Source organism: Sceloporus occidentalis, unplaced genomic scaffold, assembly GCF_023333645.1.
Source record: "Sceloporus occidentalis isolate IW3139 unplaced genomic scaffold, rSceOcc1.0.p SCAF_84, whole genome shotgun sequence".
NCBI classification, from domain to species: domain Eukaryota; kingdom Metazoa; phylum Chordata; class Lepidosauria; order Squamata; family Phrynosomatidae; genus Sceloporus; species Sceloporus occidentalis.
In genome coordinates, this window is record NW_028317064.1 from 3,667,314 (window position 1) to 3,688,925 (window position 21,612).

At 42.1% G+C, this 21,612-nt stretch overlaps 2 protein-coding genes across 2 annotated transcripts; one reads left to right on the plus strand and one right to left on the minus strand.

Moving 5' to 3' along the window:
• Positions 1 to 5,338: 5,338 nt before the first annotated feature.
• LOC149285115 (threonine synthase-like 2) lies at positions 5,339 to 10,592 on the minus strand. The gene is made up of 8 exons (XM_089495805.1): positions 10,370 to 10,592; positions 9,954 to 10,148; positions 8,614 to 8,766; positions 7,650 to 7,880; positions 6,982 to 7,127; positions 6,503 to 6,628; positions 5,933 to 6,084; positions 5,339 to 5,543 (listed from the first exon to the last, which is right to left on the minus strand). The coding sequence occupies exons 1-8, from the start codon at positions 10,590 to 10,592 to the stop codon at positions 5,339 to 5,341; spliced, it is 1,431 nt and encodes a 476-aa protein (XP_089351931.1).
• An 8,356-nt stretch (positions 10,593 to 18,948) lies between these two features.
• LOC149285116 (fatty acid-binding protein 1, liver-like) lies at positions 18,949 to 21,149 on the plus strand. Its single transcript, XM_089495778.1, has 4 exons — positions 18,949 to 19,015; positions 19,721 to 19,893; positions 20,714 to 20,806; positions 21,099 to 21,149. The coding sequence occupies exons 1-4, from the start codon at positions 18,949 to 18,951 to the stop codon at positions 21,147 to 21,149; spliced, it is 384 nt and encodes a 127-aa protein (XP_089351904.1).
• The last annotated feature ends 463 nt before the right edge of the window (positions 21,150 to 21,612 follow it).

Consider the following 21,612-nt stretch of genomic DNA (forward strand, 5'->3'; position numbering starts at 1 on the left):
TTTTTTTTTTCAATCACTGTAATTGTTTTAGAAATATTTGATTGAACGTAAGGTTTTACCCCAGGGGCGCTCTGATATCTGTCAAAATTAACCTTTAATTAATCTCCTGTCCTGAAGTTCTCTGTTTCCTCCAACCCTTACAGAGGCTGCCTGAGCCAAGCAATCAGCAACTTGAACGTTAAGACGGCGGCTCCAATGGTATACACAGTGGGTGGATTTCCTATATATATATATATATATATAACGGCGCTGCTGTGTAAAATGTAGAATTTTAGGAGAGATCTTCTACCTAAAACACATACAAATGCCTTTTTCACTGCTTTTTGAATGTGTTGGCTGAACAGCGAGACATGGGACAGTTGGCAACTATGCCTTGTATGCAGACGCCTGGAAATAAATTCAATCAGAAACAGTGGCAGTTGCGTACTTGGGCATATTATAATTAACTAAAAATCTGCCACAGAATGGTCTATGCTAAATTACAAAATATCCAACTTATATGAGCATGTGATTAACGCTAGTGGAACATACACTAAATAAACAATTATCAGTAACGCCGCATAGGGTACTTTAACTTTCCGCTGCTATGAAAGTCAAGCTGCTAACAATTGAATAAACGTGATGGGGAAAGGGTTAAAAGCATGCCCCCTGGGCTTCAAATACCTGCCGGAATATTGCCTTATCCGACAGGTAACTTCCACGTAGCACGCGGATTATTCATCGTCGGTAAAAGGTAATGCCTGGCAGAATTTCCGCTAAACAGACATAAAACGGAAGTGAATCGCTAACAATTCCAAAAATGTACGTAAATGTCGTAGTAACGACATGCGATGTGAAGAGACTCGGATCAGGAGGTCGCGTGTAAAATATAGGGATTATTATATGGGGAGAAAGTTTCAGGTGCAAAGTGTGATAAGTGGTCTTATCTCCAAACATTGGAACTAACCCCCTATTAGCTTCACTTCCCCTATCGCGCCGCAGCCTGACCAGCTTTTCGCTGCTGCTTTATTTACCGGCAGATACCGTTTGTTCCCTCTGGTGGTTGGGTTCGGCAAAGAACTCACTTAAGCCCTTCAGATTCCTATGCTCTTTGACAACCGTTTATGTTAATGAAGCCTCAGTGTCCCATGGAGTAAAAAATAAAAGGATAAAGAGAAAAAAGAAAAAATACTTAGAGAGAAGCTGCAGATCTGCAGCTTCCCACCCCTTTTCTGCCCTGACATTTTGCTCCACTGATTGGCTGCTTGAAGAGAGGTTTTCGGTACTTCTATTGGATGAAAGACGTAAAAAATGCCAATACATGAATTCTAACCGTCAAACAAATTTGGGATAATGGCAGTTTCTTGCAAATTAATTCTGTATATTTTTTTTTCTCAACATAGTTTTAAGTCTTAGTTTTTCAGTGATTCAGTATGGAGCAATGTATGTATTCTTTCATGTTTCACATGTTTATATATTTGTTTATATCGATTTATTTGCAAAATTAAAAAAAAATAGTAAGAACTAGTTCAAACTTATTACAAAGGGTATTAAAAAATGCAATATTGTTTTAAACAAGGTGATTCGTCTGCAAATAACAAATATGCTATATATATATAAAAGATAATAATAATAATAAAAATAATAATAATATGATTTAATATTAACTTTAATGAAGCTTTTTGTTTTCTATGGCAACAACCTATCAAATCCTGCTTTTGTAACACACGACAATTAAGTCTTCTATAATCTATAATCTTTCACAATTAGATTATTACTTTTGGAAAGGGCTTGGGGCTCTGGGAACGATGTTTCGAAGGCTGCATTTAGTTACAGAAGTTACATTTAGAGTAGATGGGACAGCACCTTTAGCCCAAAATTAGCAGATGCTTTTTTATAAAGTTGCGTGAAAGCTTTAGAAACGTATCCGCTTACATATTCCATTACACTTAACCCATGTATAGTGTTTCAGTCTCTATCATGGGCGAATTTTCATGCTAAAAGCATATGGGGGGGGGGCTGGATTTATTTGGAGATTTCCAGAACTATACAAGTTTTAGCTATTTTTTTTTATTATAATAGAAACATATCCTGCATAAATGTAAATTTCAGGAGGCTAGCAAAATGTTGGTGATGATTGACTCATCTAAGCTTTCGCTCTGTATTCCTCATCAATGGAGGAACCGAGGAGTGGGATTATTATATTAATTGTGAATTTCACTTTTTTAAGCTTTTCTCCCATGAACCAGATTACTTTCTTTCCTACATCGATGAGATCTAGAATATCGAAACAGCTGTCTGTAGGCAGACCACTGATGGTCATGCACTTCCAGCCCAGAGGGTGGTAGATAAGTGGAACAGACTCCCAGTATAAGTGGTAGAAGCTAAAACAGTAAGGTAATTTAAACATGAATTGGATGGGCATATGGTTATGCTGAATATAAGACGAGACCGACAATCAAAGAAGTTTTGAAGTCTTTACAGCAGGAAATATGGATAGATTAGATGAGACGAATGGATCAGATGTCAGATTCTTCCAGTTTTGGTCCATGGGCTAGCACTGCGCCGCCAGTAAATAAAACCGTAGGCACTAAGTAAAAAGAAAAAAAACTGTCTGCGCTTCTCACCCTAATAAAGTTGGCAACAAATATATAAACATGATATAAATGAGAGGTTTTGGTTATATGAATTGGCCAAAGCATAATTAAGCTCACCCGCCACGTCAAGGCACACTCTCAATAGGGCGAGAACCTACTCTCACCTCCTACATAGTGGGCACACAAAGCAGTTTATACGGCCACCAAAACCTTATTAATGTGTTGGGGGAGGTGCAATTAAACCTCCTCCCATTTAACCCCTGGACAGCAAGCTGCAACCAGACTGATGAGGAGCCAACAACCTCAAATATGTGCAAACAGGGAAAAAAAAAAAATATATATATAGATATAAGTAGTATATACATGTAATAGAAAAATATCCGCTGAACCCGCGGAATCCACCGTTAAATGTGTAGGTTATTGTGACCTCTACTGGCCAATTTTGGTAATGCCACAAAAAGTCCAACACGCATTTGCTGTTTTAGCAAACGTTGCAGTTACAGAGTGCCAGCGGATTCAGGAGCGCCATGGGGGAGAGCGGCAAAGTAACAATAAGATTCAAATGCACACTACACGAAATGAACGATAATATGAACACCTTAGCAGAGGGTGAAGAGGGCCTTGGTCTTGCGAGGTCACAATTTATTAAACTGTACAATTCCTTCTAAATATCCCAGGGACAATCCGTCTTTGGGACCCAAATGCCCCTGTCCCTCTTTCCTTCACTGATGCCCCTTTTTTCTAGGAGCTCAGAATGTTTGCTGGGTATGAGGGTATCTCAGGGTTCTACAGCCGTAAAAGTCATAATAATGGGTATAGAAATGCAGAAAATGGGTTTGAATATTAAATGAGTTAATAAAACACAGTATTCTTTTTCTAAATTTAATATTAATCAATATAGAGACCTATAAACAGGTCCCATAAGATATCTTGGTAAAGCTATGACTCTACATCAGGGGTTCTCAAACTGCGGCCCTCCAGCTGCTGCAGGACTACATCTCCCATAATGCTCCTTCAGCTAAGGGGCTGGCTGAGGAGTATGGGTGATGTAGTCCTGCAGCAGCTGGAGGGCCGCAGTTTGAGAACCCCTGCTCTACATGGTCATAATTCCGATGTTTTTAAGAATAGCAAGAGGCTCAGGTTTATTTTAATCTTTTTTTTTTTTAAAGAAATGTTCTGCAATTTTGTGTACTAACAGTAACAATGGTTTGTGTGGCAGGTTAAAGACATAATCACTAACCAGAGGACGCCGCCTTGGCCGTGTCTGGTGTAAGACCTACCATGGATCCTTAGACCCCCACACACTCCGGCAGGAATTACCTCCAATAAGCTGGGGTTGTATAAAAAAAAAGCTTTTGGGTCAAAAAGGTTTGACTTCTTTTGTAACAAAAGTAGGAAGGATATGAAGAAGGGATGAACAACGTAACATCACAACTCCATAGACGAAGGGTGATCTTATGGGGCGTATTCACTAAAGGGAGAGTTGGTGTCATTTCACTGTTCAGTATGAAGGACCAACACTAGCATCTTCTTCCAAGAAAGGAGCTGAGATGGCCCTGTATAATGTATAATTTAATGGAGAAATGTCAGTGATTTAGTTATACATTATACAGGGTCAGCCAAGCTCTTCCCCCAACATCTTCAACTAAGTTGGAGTTTCATGATGTATAGTGAAGTCAAAGGGGCCGACACACAACCCTCCCTTTAGTGAATAGAATGCCATGAGGTATTATGGTGGACTAGGCCATGACCCCACGGAGTCCTCAGTGGAGCGTTTCAACTTGAGGCACCAGGTGCAAAAGGTTATCAAGTAACCCCCATAGAAAAACTGACAGCATTGGGTAAAAAACAAACCCCAGATTCTGAGAAAAAGATGAAATCAGCAGATTTTTATTAAAAAAAAGACAAACAGCGCAAACTTCCAAGTTAAATGAGGTGCGCGTTAATGCCACCGAGCATGGATGTTACCCCCGGAAGAAAAAAGGTTCACACCGTACGCGCGTGCTGGGAGACAAAGCGAGGAACCGGCCGTGAGGATTCCTCATTTTTATTTACAGTCGTGTAGATGGATGAAGCTTCAGAACATCTCCGCGGGAAGCTCACACAGCCCAGCTGCAGTAACGTGACTCACTTTTTATTTTTACGAGACAGCCGGCTGGTGTGATGACAGCTGCCGCCGAATATAGAGAACAGGTTCGCCCTCGTGTCACGGCACGAGATCACCACTTATGAGCTGAGACCGTGGACTTTGTCAAGTGTAAGAGTCATATCCCACGCACTTATATCCCTCGCCGATTGTGCTGTCACTTTGCCCATCAGATTACAGCGATGGCCCAGCCATTAGCATGTTATAACTCGGTTATATTATACTTGGTACAAAATCCTGAACTTGGGGGACATTGGCCAGGCATTATCACGAGAGAATATCGGATCAATCCTTGGAGTTCCACAATGGTTCATTGGAAAGAAAATATGAATTATTGGTGAGGAAGCCTGATAATCGAGGCAGAAATGTTCCTCCACAAAATGATTTGGGGCAATAGGGTAGAGTGAATAACTTTTTTAAGTGGACCCATGATGACATCATTACAAGATTCAGGAGCCATATGCTATATGAGGTCATTTGATCCCTTCTGTATTTCATTAAACAGGATTAGGCTTCACGCTTTATAAATCAATGGGATTCTAAGCCTTTCGGATGGAAACGACCAACGCGCAAGATAAAAAGCTAATTAATTTCAATTAATTTGGTTCTTGAGGTTCTAGCATTGTTGCCTTCTATGGTCTATGGCTTCAATTGTGTCCCGTAAGATCCTTTCCCAATCATCTCCTTTCCTCATAGGCGTTGATCTTGCCTCCATCTCCATTAAGGATTGAATCTCTTCGGGGATCTCCGGGGTGAGGTTCGCCCTCGCGATGACGTCCTGGAATTTGGCTGCAGAGGCCGGCGCCAAACAACATCGTAATCTGCAGTTAATAAGAAAGTAAAGTGTTGGTTCTCGGGGTCTCATCACAGCATCACCTTCAGGTTCAGGAAAGTCTCCATCGCTGACCTGCTGACGAACTACAATTCCCATGATTCATTGCTGTGTATTAATAAGAAATACCCCTCCAATGGCCAAAATATGGGGGGTTGTAATCCAATAAGTGCCAACATCACAGACCCAAAAAACCTTGGGGGCTCCTAAGACCCAGGAATCCCTCTGGACAGGATGGGCTCAAGAGACCTCCATTGAAGAATTTATTAAGCCTCCATTTTCGGAACTTCAATAAGATGGGGCAAGGTTGGAAATGCTTGGTATAAATCACCCTTAAAAGATTTGTACCCGGCCCAAGTCTACCTAAATCGTCCTTACCTGTTCTGGCCGATGTCAGACTGCTGGTAATGGTAACACGCGGCGACCGCAGAATGCGGGCACAGAAGGTACCGATTCTCCTCCCAACAACGTTTAATAGCGCCAAGTATGCTTTCATCATCGACAGAGCAGGACGCCATCGCTCCTATAACCTACATTAAAGACACGACTTCCGTTCACCATCGGGTTGTGTTCTTAGCTGTAGTTTCCACCTTTTTCCATTGTAATCGACTAAGTGCTACTCCGCCTTACTGCCATTAAGGCCACCGCCTCGCTATTCCCTTAAAACTCTCCAGCTCAAGTTTAGTGACCTTGGTTCCCTGCTCGGGGCCACGGCTCGGCCCTTTGTCTTGCCATGCCCCGGGGCCATTTTGTTATAAATCTCCTTCTTCCTGTATTTCAGTGCACCTTACCCCCCACACACATAGGCGAGCACCTGCAGACCCCCGAGGAAAGCGCGGGACCGCGGACAGCCGCCCCTCTTGACCTGCTTTAAAGAGACAGCCCTGGCTATTAAGGAAGAACTTAAAACCTTTCATATACAAGCACGTTTTGGGTATGATTTCCAACCTTTTGGTGCAGTTGTCCTGGTAACTTCATCCGCTTCTTCACAGAGAATTCTTCCATCATTTTCGTAATCTCCGCTCTTTCAGATTCAGCAAGCAGCCAGAATATTCTCTCCATGTTATAGGGCTCCTGATATTATAGAAAATGTGTTTAGGGCCAGAGACAGGGAGCCAGGGAGATATCCAGTTAAACACACATGGTACTTATATAGGTAATAGGTGACAATTAATACTTGACTTTATTAAGAGGGTGGTAGGTAAGTGGAAGAGCCTCCCAGCAGGAGTGGTAGAGGTTAATACAACGAGGGAATTTAAACATGCATGGGAAAGGCATCCGTCTATTCTGAACCTAAGACAGGACCAAGGGCCTGGTAAGGTTTCAGGTGGACAGAGAAGAAGACATGGTGCATGGCCATGGATAATACTTGGTCGAGCCAATCTCCTTCTCTAATATCCAACAAATGCTCTCTGCGAGGCGCTCACTTGAATATCCATGGCAGACGCCAGGGTGGTTGCCGCGTCTCCCAACGAGAAGTCTCCACGCTGGATCGTGCGGTGAATTATATCATTGTCGTTCACGGCAGCCACGAGGCGGATTGGAAGCCCCATCTTCTGTGCTAAACACCCGGCTGGCAGGGAGAAAAGAAGGGTTAACGTTCTAAAACAAAAAAGTACCAAGTCAATCGGAGACAAAATACTCTCCTCCAACTGCAACCCATGCCAGGCTGCCCTTAAGATCAAGCGAGGGGCGACCCTCCTGAAAGCCTGCAGGGGTTACGGTGGGAAGAGCCAAGTTGGTCCCACGTTACTGGAGGAGAACGTCGAGGAAGGTCATTCATAATTTAGACTTGTAAAAAGATTATTGTCCTTTCTTTCTAGGGATCACTAATCCATATGTGTACTAACCAGGCAGCTGCCTTCCGATGCCGGTCAAAGAGAAGTGTCCCGGGATCTGCACATGCGCAGGCACCAGTCTCAAGGTTTTTACCCCAATCTCAGGGCAAAGGGGCAAATTCTCAGGGTCTCACGGAGTCACAAACTGATTCCTTCCTCTTCTACACCAATCTTCCATCTGGTGCTTTTACTACCAGTATGTTTTGGTTATATAATGTCATATATGATATCATATATACTGTATATATTACACCCACCTGTAATGTTTCCTGCTCCACCTGTAGGTACCACGATCTCCACCAGGGGCAGCGTTTCTCCGGCTGGGGATGGGGCACTTTGGTAGTAGGCGTAGAAGAAGTGGGCAATCTGTACCAGCACCCGCGCCCAGTTGACCGAATTTGTGCTCATTAAGTTGTGTTTTTTTACGAAAGCTGCATCGGCGAAGAGTTTTTTAATGGGCACGTCCAGCTCATCAGACGTCCCATCCACTGTGAAAATAAGTGAAAATATTGGTATTTTTACTACGAACAACTTATCCTATTCCTTTACTCCGTCCAGCCATCATATTCACTACAATACAGTGCGTGATCCCTTTAAATTTACATGGCGTCCCACTTGGAAAGGCATTATCTATTATCTATACCGGGAACTATGCTTTAAGGACAAGATTTTTCTACGTGGATTATCTTCTTGGAACAAATCAGTCTGGATATAAAAATATCCAATCGGTGACATTTCCGGGATTTTTTTTTTTTTTTTTTTTTATTTACTCAGCGTATTTATTCACTAACCTGGAAGTTTGTTAATGTTTCTAGGAAAGTTGGACATTTCAACTCAGCGACTTAGCCCAGGGCTATAAAACATAGTGAAGCTGAAATCTCACCCCTTCCTGCAAACTCCCAGATTAGTGAATATGTCACAGAAACATAGACTTTGACAGCAGGTCGGCCCCCGTTCGGCCATCTAGTCTTCCTGGATTTCCCATAAAGTCCCAAACCTTAATCGGTCGTTGGTCCCGTATGCCTGTCCTATGCATGTTTAAATTCCCTCACTGTATTACCCTCTACCACTTCTGCCGGGAGGCCGTTCCACTCATCTACCACCCTCTCAATAAAGTAACATTTCAATGACAAAAATTGTTGAAAATCTGGAAAAAAAAAAAACAGGATTAAAGACAAAAATGTCTTTTTGTGTCAAATAAGGAGATATGATAGAACAGACCTGCAAATACGTGGACATTGTCTTCAATAACTGTTGTCATCTGGAGCTCTTGGACTTTGGTGCAGCGTCCCTGGGGAAGCAGAACAATAATATCTATATTCTTTATTCCTCTGACAGCCTCGATGGCTGCGCTCCCCGTGTCTCCGGAGGTACCTAAAATGTGGATAAAGAGGAAATTGTATGAAATGAAAGCGGAATCTCAAAGGGTTTTTGGAGACAGTGAGGAACGCATCGTCCGGCCCTTTATGGATCTTCTGCAACCAAGACTCCTAAATAGGTCCCTAAGAGCTTTCGCTTATACCGGAAGCATGGTGTCCGAGTTATTTTGGTAAGCGTAATGGGGCAGCGAGGGACGGGATCTCGATGACAGGTTTTAGTCATCATTAACGACTTCTTCTCAGTTCTGGAAGGACTTTTTGAAGACTTTTTTTCTGGGCAGGTTTCTTCGCCTGCATCATCCTCAGTACGGCTGCTGAATGTCCAAAGCCTCCCCCCCCCCCCCCGGGAAATCATTTAGAACCATGGAAGATTTTTCTTTGTTCTGTCATTTTCTAGGGAATACTTAATTGTCATGTGACACAGAAGCAGGCACTGATAGGTTGTCACAAACTGTATTGTTTTCCGTGGTTAAATAAAACGCGTCTGCCCTGGTTTACTTGCTGGTAGCGCTACGGAGCTCAATTACAGTTTTGGAGGGACCGTTTTACCTGTTTTAGGGAAACTAAGAACTTGTTGGAAAGGTAGTATATCTAGAAATGTAGTATACCCTCAACAGTCCTGGTTTTTTTTGAGGGAGGGGGAGGAATAATCATGCAGATCCTGATAACATATGAAAACATGAAAAACATGATATATACACCGATCAGCCATAACATTATGACACTGACAGGTGAAGTGGGGGGGGGTATTTTAGGCAAGTGAACATTTAATCCTCAAAGTTGATGTGTTAGAAGCCGGAAAAATGGGCAAGTGTAAGGCTCTGAGCGACTCTGACAAGGACCAGGTTATGATGGCTAGACGACCGGGTCAGAGCATCTCCAGAACTGCAGCTCTTGTAGGGTGTTCCTGGTCTGCAGCGGTCAGTGTCGATCAAAAGGGGTCCAAGGAAGGAAAAGCGGTAAAACCTATATTAAAATCTAAAAATACCCGTTTCAACCCATGGGATAGAATCGACATAATTTCACTACATAAATGCAGATGGCTAATGATGCTGTGCCAAGGATTAGACCAGACCTTCTCCGTTGTGTCTCGGCGCATTGTTATCAGATCGGAGTGACCCAGATTGTCCTAAATTGACCTGGATTGTCCTATGAAAGTATATATTATTAGTAAAGACCTACCGACTACAATGTTCACATGCGTCTTCTTTTTTTGTAAAAAGTAGTTTAAAAACTGCCCCACGCAGGACATCGCAAGGTCTTTAAAAGCGTGAGTCACTCCGTGCCACATCTCCAAGACATTTAATCCACTCTCCAGCCTGCGGAAAGGAACGATGTCCTTATGCCTGAAGCGAACTAGGGCTTTGTCAATGAGATCTGAGGATGAGAAAAGAATTGTCGTCAATAAAAATCCATTCCAACAAACCTTGGATAGAATCACAAGCCTTTGAGGTCAATGTCAAAGTGAAGAGTCAACTTGGGTCTCGAATGAACCAGAGTCTGGAACGAACCAAGTTGAAGAAGGTCAACTTGTTGTCTAGGTGAAAAAAACATATAATATTATCATGAAGCGTGTTCCGAGATGTATTCTAACCTACCATCAAGATCTTTCCGTGGAACGGACTCTGGTGGAATGAACATGGAACATATTTCTTGTACGAGCTCCTTGTAGGACAATGATCTCCATGTCTGGAGGGCTTGGACGTCCAGTTTTGGAATTTCTTCTGGCATAAAGAGTCCCCCATCTGCGGCAAATCCAGAAAAAAGCACCTTCTCGAAATCCACCCCGGTCTCTCCTCCGCGGGTGCTCGTGTATTTCATGTCTTCACTTCTGAAAGGTACGAGACGTCCGCGCGGTCATTAAATGAAGGAAATGGATGCTCTGTGACGATGCGAGACTCTTCTCTTTATTTCAAATTATTTTACAAATAAGTTTGTTTGCATTGAAAAAAAATCAGGATTGTGTTTTTCCAATGAGGGGGCCGGTGTCCAATCTGGGGGGCCAGTGTGATAATAGTCAACCATGTTTGTCAATGGTTTCTTAAACCTATTTAATGTCTTAAATGTCTATTTTTTTGTCTATTTTTATATACAAAAAACTTATTTTTTTCCGTCGAGGACATATCATGGCAATGGCTAAATAATTAACCCCACAAAGCGTTTATATACACAACAGAGGGAACCTAAGTAAACAATTTGTGGGCCCTAAAAAGACTGCTTAGATCGTCACACAGATGCACACGGTGATTTAGACCCGCGTTTGACGGAAAATCTCTGATAAGGGACATTCCTGCACTTTAATGTATATGATGTCTGAGTGAGCCCTTTAAATAATTACCCTCCCCCATCCATTTACCCACTCCCAACCCCCACCCTCTACATCACCCTGATATACTCATTGCCAGTCAGCTCCATTAAGACTCCCAGTGTGCATGCGCAGGAAGCAATTCCATTACGTTCAACGACAGCACTTTCTGCCCCCGATTGGCTACTTTAAGCCGCCAATCAGTGGCATACAAATGGGACCTGGATGGAACCCTGTAGCTGCAGCTTCTCTTTAGATTGTAAGCTCGTTTGAGCCGGGCCCTCCTCACCTGTTGTCTCTGTAAGTCAGTTTGTTATGTTATATACTACTTGCTATGTCCTGTCTACCCATTGTACAGCGCTACGGAATTTGATGGCGCTATATAAACCAATAAATAATAATAAAAATGTATTTGCTTTTTTAACAGGCTGAAGAATGCATATCACAGTAGTCACAAAGTGCTTTAATATACATTCATAGTTGGCTGCCTGGGATCCTAAACTCCCCCTCTAGCTGTTTAGAGCAATCTGCTCACCTCCCGATATATCTAACAGCCACGTGTATCAGGACTGCAGTTAGAGGCGTGACTAGGAGCACCGCTTTTCTCAGAAATTTTAAATGTGACCTATTAATAGCTGTGGGCACTCAGGAGGGGCACTTAGCGGTGGGCACTCTCCACCCTATTCCACCACCTTTAAGATTTAAGTTACTTTTTGCTAACCCCGCCCTTATTAACAGATAGCCACACCCCTCACATGGTTAAGCACGCCCATTTGCCCCACTCTCTCAGCAAGCCAGTCCCCCCAACAGGGAGGGTTCTGGGTAGCCTGGCCTGGCGTAAGGTGATATAATTTACTACACGTGCCCGGCTGGGTATTATTATTCTTTACTTATCAAACGCTAACATATTCTGCAGCGCTGTACAATTTAAATATGAGGCGGTTAACAAATATATAACAAAAATACATACAGATAAAACAGCAGGTAAGGGCCCTGAGCCTGCCATCAAGTTCCTGGCAAGAATGGTGGGGCTTCTGAGGGCCCCGCTCGTGGTCTTACAGCTGTGGTCATATTTTGTTCTGTCAGCAATGTCCCCCCCCCCCCTTGAAGTTTTTTCTAGCTCACCCTCCCTTTTTGCTTCACGCACAATACGGTTGCTCCCTTTTTAATAGACTTCAACTCCCAAGATCCTCAGCCAAAATTTCTGACTACTCCAAAGGGTTGGCTTATTCCTGCGTTCTGCTGCACCAGACACAAGATCCTCCCATGTTTTTATGTATATAATGTCTGTAATGCGATTGAAATCCCCTCCCCCCCCGGGGATCATTCCTTCTGTACCTTCTTTGTTCTCGCTCCAGGATCTAGAACGCCCTCGCTCTAGACAAATACCCGGTGCTTTTTGTTGCAGACCTGGATACAGTTCACAGATACAAGAAGCCTGTTGATCCTTACAGCGCAGAAGTGCCCTCTGATCAGACCGTGTCACGTGACACAACAACCCATTTAAAGGGCCAGAGCAGCTAACTGAGGAGTGCAACAAAAAGCTCGGATTAATAAAAGTTTAACCCCTTAATGACAAAGCCCGTACATGTACGTCAAAATGCATTGTTTTCAATGGGTTTGGGGACCGCCCAAGTTTCCGTGGCAGGGTGTATGTATAAACTATAACGCATAGTAAAATACCCCTACAACAGCACAGACCTCCATTGTTTTTCCACCTCCCTGGGCCAGTCAGGGGAGATCAGAGGACCTCCCTAACTGGTCAAAGATGGGGCAAGTACCAGGGCCACTGTTACAATGCCTGAAAATGGGGGCTGTATATTAATTTTAGACCTGGTAGCCATACCTGGGAACTGTCTGGGTTCCGTCTGGAGACTCCAGGTGAGTCGCCGGAGCTCCAGCTCACCACGGAGAAACTCTTAGTAGAGGGAGCGGCGTTGGGGGTACGTCCCACTCCCGTCCACAAACAAATAATTGTTTAATTATGTAAAAATAAATTATGTAAATAAAACACCTTTTTAATAACTATTAATAAGTCAGTTGAAAAACCGTTCCAGAAAAAACCCACTGATCTTCGGATTTCCCTTCACCAGCCCAGGAAACTGCAAAATCAATGGAGGTCTGCGTTGTTGTAAAAGAGAAATCCATTGCAATAATAATTGGTATTTTACCACAAAGGCGAGTGGCCCACCTCCGTCACTAGGTTTTTTAAAAACTTTAACTGATATAAAAACTCTATGGGATAATCTTCCTTTATATCGAGTTCGGCGTGTCACACAATCACACTGTTTTATCAGAAATGTCATCATTACTCCTCTACGGGTAGGACTAACACCTACAGATGACAGGACTGGATCCAACGAGTTGTGGCCTGTTGACAAAGTCCGTTGTTCCAGTTTGAAGAGAATCCAAAAATAATAAATCTTGGCTGACATATATTGGGCATCTAGATTAGGGCTTACAACATGCTTCTTTGACCAACAGCGTGTAGAAGGCACAGAAGATCCCAGCCTTCCAGCCCTTCATTCTATATTTTGTATATTGCCTGGCGCAGTACACCCAGTGTGAAAACTTTTTGTCTTTTTTTATTTTTACATAAAATAAAGCAGTTCTCCTGGAAAGTTCCCAATCTAGAGGCATAACCGTTGGAATTACCATGGCAATAAATAACCATTGTTACAGTTTAATGGAGAAAAATAGAGTATAGGAGTGAGTGATGCAAGACTTCTGACGGAACGCACCCAATGAAAACGCCAGCGCTGCAGATAAAGGAGATTTATTGGGACAAAATTAAATAAAACAATGATTTTCTTCAGTGCCAATGTACGTGATTGTATTTTATGCACACGTTAAAATATGCTTAGGTCCTGATATTGAGAAGGAGAGAATGCTGCTGTTTGGTCAGTGACCGACTTGCAGGGGCTCTGTGTAGTAGTTAACAAAAATAAACAAAAAGACAGCAGATTTATTGTAGTATCAGCTGACCGGCATGCAGTAACAATTACTTGATCCCTGTTATCATTTAGGGATCAGCTGTCGCATTCCAAGTGCACCCCCCCACACATACACACACACACACCTGTATAGGCTTCATCTTCTAAATATACAACCATATCTTGTACAACCTGCATTTGTCTATAAACCACAATGTTTTATAGGACCCATAATATCAAATTTGGGTAACGTAACGATCACCGCTCGGAATAATTAAACAAGGGGACCTAAGCAGGATTTGCAACAAAGTATTCCTCCAGCAACTTGGCCTGGAGCTTTATTACTGTACTTTGATTAAGACTTCACATGTTCAGATAACCTTATTGATAAAACTACTACTAATTAATCCTGATATTGTAAACCTGCTATGCTTTCTATCTGGTTTAAACTATGGGATTATGATATGAAAAAAACCTTTGTACCGTAATAAGCACAGATATGAGAATTTACACATTGAGGTCCAGTGGAAAACATAAGTTATTATTTTAGACTCATATTTCATATTAAATGACCTTTACATTTTACTAGTGGTTTTTAATAATAATAATAGAACTGAATTATTATAAATGGGTTATGATACCAGTATAAGCCTTAGTACCCAATTTTGACCAAACATACAATATATAATTAGCGACATATATATAAAAGATATATATCCGCTGCACAGTTCAGTTTGCCGTTATCTAAATAGTACTGCTTCCCATAACGTGGCAGAATCAGTGATGTATGAATGTTGGCACTGCCCTAAGCCCGACCCAGGGGCAGTCCCAAAAATAGGACCCCTGCTGGCTAAAAAAATGATGTAAGTCTGAGACTCATATGATGTAACTTGAAGTCTGCTGGGTCAAACCAAGCCAAGGTTTATTAAACAGAGTTGCAAATTTATACATAAATAATACAACTGAGAAAATTGAAAGCAGAGTTTTGCATTTATATTACGTATTGTTCTTTATAGATTTTGGGTAACAAAAAAAAAAGCATTGATGTTTGGGGAAGGATACGCTGTTTGGTTCTTGTCTGGCGGATCATCTGTGACTTGCTGGAGGACGATGTGAGATTAACGGAAATATGTGGAGCCGATAAGGAGAGAGCTCTGGGGGTTTGGGAGCTTTCCAGTAATCACAAACTAGACTAAATCAAGAGTACGATGCAAAATTTTAAACTATTAGAACTATTAAAATGTTAAAGTATTTTAATCTCTTGAAAGAGACTATAATCCTAGTATTTTCCCTATTTATTACTCTGCCCTGTGCATGCCTTCCAGCGTGTGGCCAAAGAGGGCAGCGATATATCTTTGATGTTGCCCCAGGTCCGTCCCAGGCCAGCAACCCAGCAGCCCCCTCCTATGGCACTCCATAGCTTAAAGCCGCACATCACCTTTTAATGCAGGCTATGGGGGCCGTGCTGAGCCGAGACAGCCTCCACAATGTAACTGGGGTGTTTGGGGAGATCAGAGATCTCCCATTGAGCATCAGCACACAGATGTTTAAATTAACTCACTCTGTTAGCCTCTACTACTTCTGCTGCAGGGCTGTTCCATGTATCTACCACCCTCTCAGTAAAGAAAACCATACATTATATCCAAACCTCTGACCCTGTGGTTTAAGATAAGGACCTCTTGTTCTAATATTTCTCCTCTTTTTAAAATCCATTTTAGTCGCCCTAATCTGAACTCGGCAATATCCTTCTGGAGATGGGGTCTCCAGAACGGTACGCAATTGTTTAGGTGTCGTCTGACCAGAAATATATAAAGTGCTATAACCACCTCCATCTTCCTGCTACTGATGCCTCTAGCTATACAACTCAATATTATTTATATATTTATTATATTTAAAAGTATATTCATTTTTTTTATGGTCTGGTTTTTTTTTTCTTCTACTTTTGACCTCTGACCTCTATGCTTACCAACGTGCCCCTAAATGAGACTATTTGGTCATCAAATTTGTGGCGGGTTCTCCTTGCCAGTCAGGATGTTATCATCTGTCTCCTTGAAGGCTGTAAAGACGATAAGAGTTCACCTTCAGACGCCGTAGAGAGATCAAAGTTAACACAATCTAATAGTAATGCTTCACAAACAAATTGATCTTATCGATACGGGAGCTGGGGAGCAAAGTACAAACCATTCAATCAGAGAAATTAACATGCAACTCATATCTAAAAAAGGAAAAAAAAACTATTATAAAGAAATTATTATTATATTTAGCAGGTAAACCATCAAAAGGTGTCCTCTGATTAGCAATACTCAGCTATGTCAAGTAATTACTCTACAAATCAGTTCAATAATCAAGACCACGGGCATCAGAATGGGCCGAGCGGGCCCTGACTGGGATGCCGGGTAAGACTAGGCATGTTGCCATTTTTTTAATTTGAGGATGAAGTTTAATACAGGTTACTTAAGGTCAGGTGTTGCTAGGTTAGGGGCCATTTTGTGCGTTGCCTTACCCATTGCAGTTTGTAACATCCTGCCTCCCTGATTTGTGGGGTTTGGCTGGGTGGTTTTGTTCTCGTCTCGGTGGTGGATGCTCTGGGGTGAGAATCTAGTGGTACATTTGGTGGGAGGGTTCCTGGCGGGTGGAGCTTGGAGCCTCAGGTCTGGGATTGGGCATCCGGGTATGCCCTTCCCTGTCTTGGTGTGATACTTGGATAACTTGGTAAGCGTGGGCGGGTTCTGGTGTATGTTTATTTTTGTGTTCATTATTTATGTTATTTATTGGTTCCGTTTTGGTAGTCGTTGTCCCTGTTAATGCACCTGGGTTTGGATCTAGGTCATGTGGGAATGACTAATGTTAATAAATTGGCTGTGCCCTTTTTTAACCCCAATTTCTGATTTTGTGTCATTATTGTGTTTGGTTTGGTTTAAATAAAAGGGGCCTAGCACATGAATCGAGGCTACATCATGTGTCATAGACAGGATCTAGGTTCTAGAGACCAATCAACCATTGCTTTTAAAAAATATTAAAAAAGACTTTGTTGGAATGACATACAGAGGACATAAGATTGGGCTTGGTAAAAAGTGTGTGTGACATCAGTGAGCGGCCATCATGAAGCTGCTCCAGCTTTCCTCGCAGGATGCTGCTCATGAATATTTGATAAAAGCCATAGAAACATAGGAAATAAATATAGAATTTGACAGCAGATAAGAACTGTTCAGACCATCTAGCCTGCCCTGGAAAAACCTTAAACCTTATTCGGCCCTTGGCTTTGTCCCTATGCATGTTTAAATTCCCTCATGATATTAGCATACCTAGGAACTCTCCGGGTCGACAATCAAATCCTCCGGGCCACTGGGTCCTGACACGACACGCCCCACTCCCCACCCATTTCAGGGGGACGTGACCCGCGACATTGGCAGGACCACCTTATTACGTCAGCAGGACCGCCCACAATGTCAACGAACTGCACACCGACTTCCACGGGACCACCCATTGACGTCAGTGGGTAGTCCTGGCCAAGTCTCACAAGGGCTCCAGGTAGCCGGAGCCCAAACGTTCCAAGTTATGGGTATTAGCCTATCAAATTCTGCTAAACCTTTGCTTGTTTGACTTACTGGCAGCTGCTGTCTTTTACTGACCAGATATACTGCAGGCTCCCAGTACTTTTCCATTTGGTGTCATTCAGGACTGAACCTTGCTGGCACCCGTCTATAGAAGACTGTCTGCGGTGTAGCTACGATTAAAAGGCAATAGAGTCAGAACTGACCATCTGGCAAACAAGGCAAGCACTCGGTGGGCCGATGTAGCGAGCACACACATCTTTAGAGCTGGTGGCCACACATACTTAATTTTGTAGCCAGGGCTGCTTTTCTTCCGCAGTCTGACCTTAAACAAGAAATGTTCTTATTATTTCTATAAAATATATGTTTTCAGATATATCTTTTACGTAACCTGTAAAAGGTTCTTCTGAAAGCCCTTTCATGGAATTTAAAGTAAAGTAGTGCCGTCGTGTAATTCTTTTTAAGAGAATACTTCATTCTATATAAGTGTCACTCATATGGGGTAAGGGTGATCAGGTGTAGGTCACTGAGCCGGAGAGTTCATGGGAAAGAGCTCATAGCCCTCGTCTGCACTCATTTTAAACAAATAACAGCAAACCTCAAGGTCACTTAACCGCCCTTCAGCAACCTTTATGCAGATAGTGGAAGAAGGGAACACGCTTCCTGGACACGTATAGATTCCATGCACTGGAATGACTGCAACAGCTATAAAGACTGGCTAGACAATTAGATTTAGAGGCCGAATTTCCTTCTTACAGACTAAGTTTACAATTTCAGAAATATGTGTTAATGGTGACTAGGTTGGGCGGCAGTAATAGCTTTTTATCTTAAGTACCAGCTATTAAGACTCCCTTGATCCTTTAGCATGTTATTTGATTAAAAAAGAGGCAATGTTTGAAAATCCTCCCTTAGAGAAAAAAGTAGTAGATACTTGGAATAGATTTCAAGCAGAGGCAGTATTAACAAACACAATAAATTCATTTAAGAAAACTTGTGATGTACATAAATCTATTGTAAAGTATTTTAATATTTAATTAAAATGTCAAAAAAACGCCTAGGTTCTGGTGGTCTAGGTAGGAAACTTTTCATGCTCCACTTAGGATTTAGGCTTTTCTACCCCCCCAAGTAATACACCTTTATTACTCTACATCAGTTCTTATCTAAAAATTGCCCGAGGTCCAATCAATCACTCGATCGGCCAAGCTGTTTAATACAGGTGACCATTGCTCAGCTTGAATGTTAATATTTGAGCAGAGCTATAAAGAAGTGACATCATCTCACCTCTGAGCAGATCTGGCGATAAAGGAGACCAGTTAAAAGTCGGTAGAATGGGCAGGGTAAGTACATTCACTCACACTCTCTCCAGACGTTGAGAAGTCTTCAAGATGGCCTTCAATGGAACCTACGAGCTTCAGTCCCAGGAAAACTTTGAGCCTTTCATGAAAGCCATCGGTGAGTGTTTTTTGGCAGAGAACCTCTGGGGAAAATTTCAAATGTGATGCAGTCGCCGTGGAAACCGATAAATGTTCCTGCCGACTGTTCCACATTTGTACTAGAATCGTATTATATTGCCTCTATTTAAAGTTTTTAAATGCATCGAGGGCTGTAAAAATAAGTCGATTTTACGGCTTAAAAAATATTGCACGCAATCAGTGACTAGTACAGAATCTGTCATATTTTTACAAGCGCGCTAGTAAAATTCTGGCTTTGCATAACATTTCCTTATACCGGCAACATCTGGTACTCAATGTGCCATGATTTACAACTCCCATTATGCCCAAGGTTGTCTGAGCATGATAGGAGTTGTAGTGTACAGCTTTTTGGGGACCCTTATTATATAATTATATTTCGAAAGCAGCTTTTTATATGTTTTTTTCTTAACTTTTAAAATTAATGGCATCATAAAAGCCTCACTCCTTGGCCAAAGTGTTTTATTAAACACTACCCCCCAAAAAACAGCATCACTAACATTGAATGTCATAAGTATTATTTTGTTATTTGTAGCTAAGAAAAAAAATATAATATATACCATATGTATAGTTTTATAATTATATATTTTATTAATGACTGCTATCAGTGTTATATACTTTCATACATAGATAGAAAATATTTTTTTATCAATATCAAATTTTCACACAATCATCTTTGTTCTTAAAGGTCTTCCCGATGACTTGATAGAAAAGGGCAAGGATATCAAGAGTGTGTCGGAGATTGTGCAGAACGGCAACCACTTTGTCGTCACCGTCACCACAGGCCCCAAGGTTCTGCGCAATGAGTTTACCCTGGGCGAGGAGGCAGAGTTGGAAACATTAACGGGAGAGAAGGTCAAGGTATGAGCAGGGTGTCTGGGCTACCCCCACCCCATCCACGGCAAACCCCACTTCCATATATGGCTAGCCCCACCCCATCCATGGCAAACCCCACTTCCATATATGGGTAGCCCCACCCAATCCACAGCAAACCCCACTTCCATATATGGCTAGCCCCACCCCATCCACGCAAGCCCCACTTCCATAAAGGGCTACCCCCACTTCATGCACGGCAAACCCCACTTCCATATATGGCCAGCCCCACTTCATGCACGGCAAACCCCACTTCCATATATGGCTAGCCCCACCCCTTCACATAGTCAATACCCCAGAAGGAGGCTTTTTTGGTGGCCGACCATGAGAGGTTAAAGGGGAGCTCATTAAATGTATTGTTGGAGCTTCTTAACTATCAAATGTAAATTACAAATAAAATAAATTATTTCTTAGAAACCTATTTATAACAAACATAACATTCTATCAGACTGAGCTGTAAAAAAGAAAAGAGCTATTTACTCAGGGTCAGTAAATAGCTTTAGCTAAAGATTAAAACTTCAACAATTCCAAGCAGAGGCTCTGGGAGAATCATGGGAAATGTAGTTCAACAACAATTGGGCTGCTTTTTCTTATTCCTGCATTAGATGTGAAACTAGTGAGAAATCCATCACAGGTGATGAATGAATTCTATAAACTTCTCTGCAATTTTTTTTTATTTTTTTTTTAAATTTCTTCTACATATTGCCCTCCATAGTGGGGTTTGGCGATGCCGGCAATGAATATGCTTGGTCTGGTTCAGTGTGAAAATAACTCTGAGTTTTTTTCCTTCATTTCTTGTCGCTTATAGTCCGTTGTTAACCTGGAAGGGGACAACAAGCTGGTTGTGAAACTAAAGGGAGTCCTCTCTGTCACCGAACTTTCTGGAGATGTTCTCACCAATGTAAGATATTTTGTTTTATATAATGCTTTTATGGGGATAAATGTATAAGGGAGGAAAAGACGACCTGAAATACAGTACGTTGGGTGAAATCTGATGAGTGGTCATGAAGTCTGTTGAAAGCCCTTAAGAACATCCTGTAATGTTAAAAACAGATATTTTTGCTCAAGTCTTCAGGAAAAATCACTAAACACGTTTTGTAGCCTAAAGCTTATCTTAGCCTTTTTGTCCCCCATAAAAAGAGTGGCTTAGTGTGACCTATTGTGTGTAATAAAATCTATGTTTGGCTTTACAGGTGCTGACGGTAAAAGACATCGTGTATAAGAGAATCAGCAAGAGGGTGTGAGAGAAGATGAAAATGTCTTTACTTTTACTATGTAAAAACTGCAATAAACTTTTATTTAAAACAAAAAAGTCTTGGTTTAACACAAAACACATGCAAAATTATGTTATTACTGGTGTATGTGCCACTCACTGACATGTTGTGGACACACATCTATCTCTCTCTCCCTGGTCTTTCCCCATATGTCTGTCGGTCGTTGTTTCTCTCCCTTCCCTGCTTTTTTTCTCTTTCTCTCTCTCTCGCTCTTCCACTCTCTAAGCCCCAGGTACAAGGGGGTCAGAGCAGAGGGGGGCAAGAAGGCATGGGTGAGAGCAGAGGGGAGCTGGAAGAAGGATGTCAGATCAGAGGGGTCAGCTCAAATTTGAGGGGAGGTGGTGGGGGTGTCAGAGCAGAGGGGGGGCAGGTAAGAGCAGAGGGGAGCTTTGGTGGTCAGTTTAAATAGGGGTTAAGGCAGTTGAGGCATGAA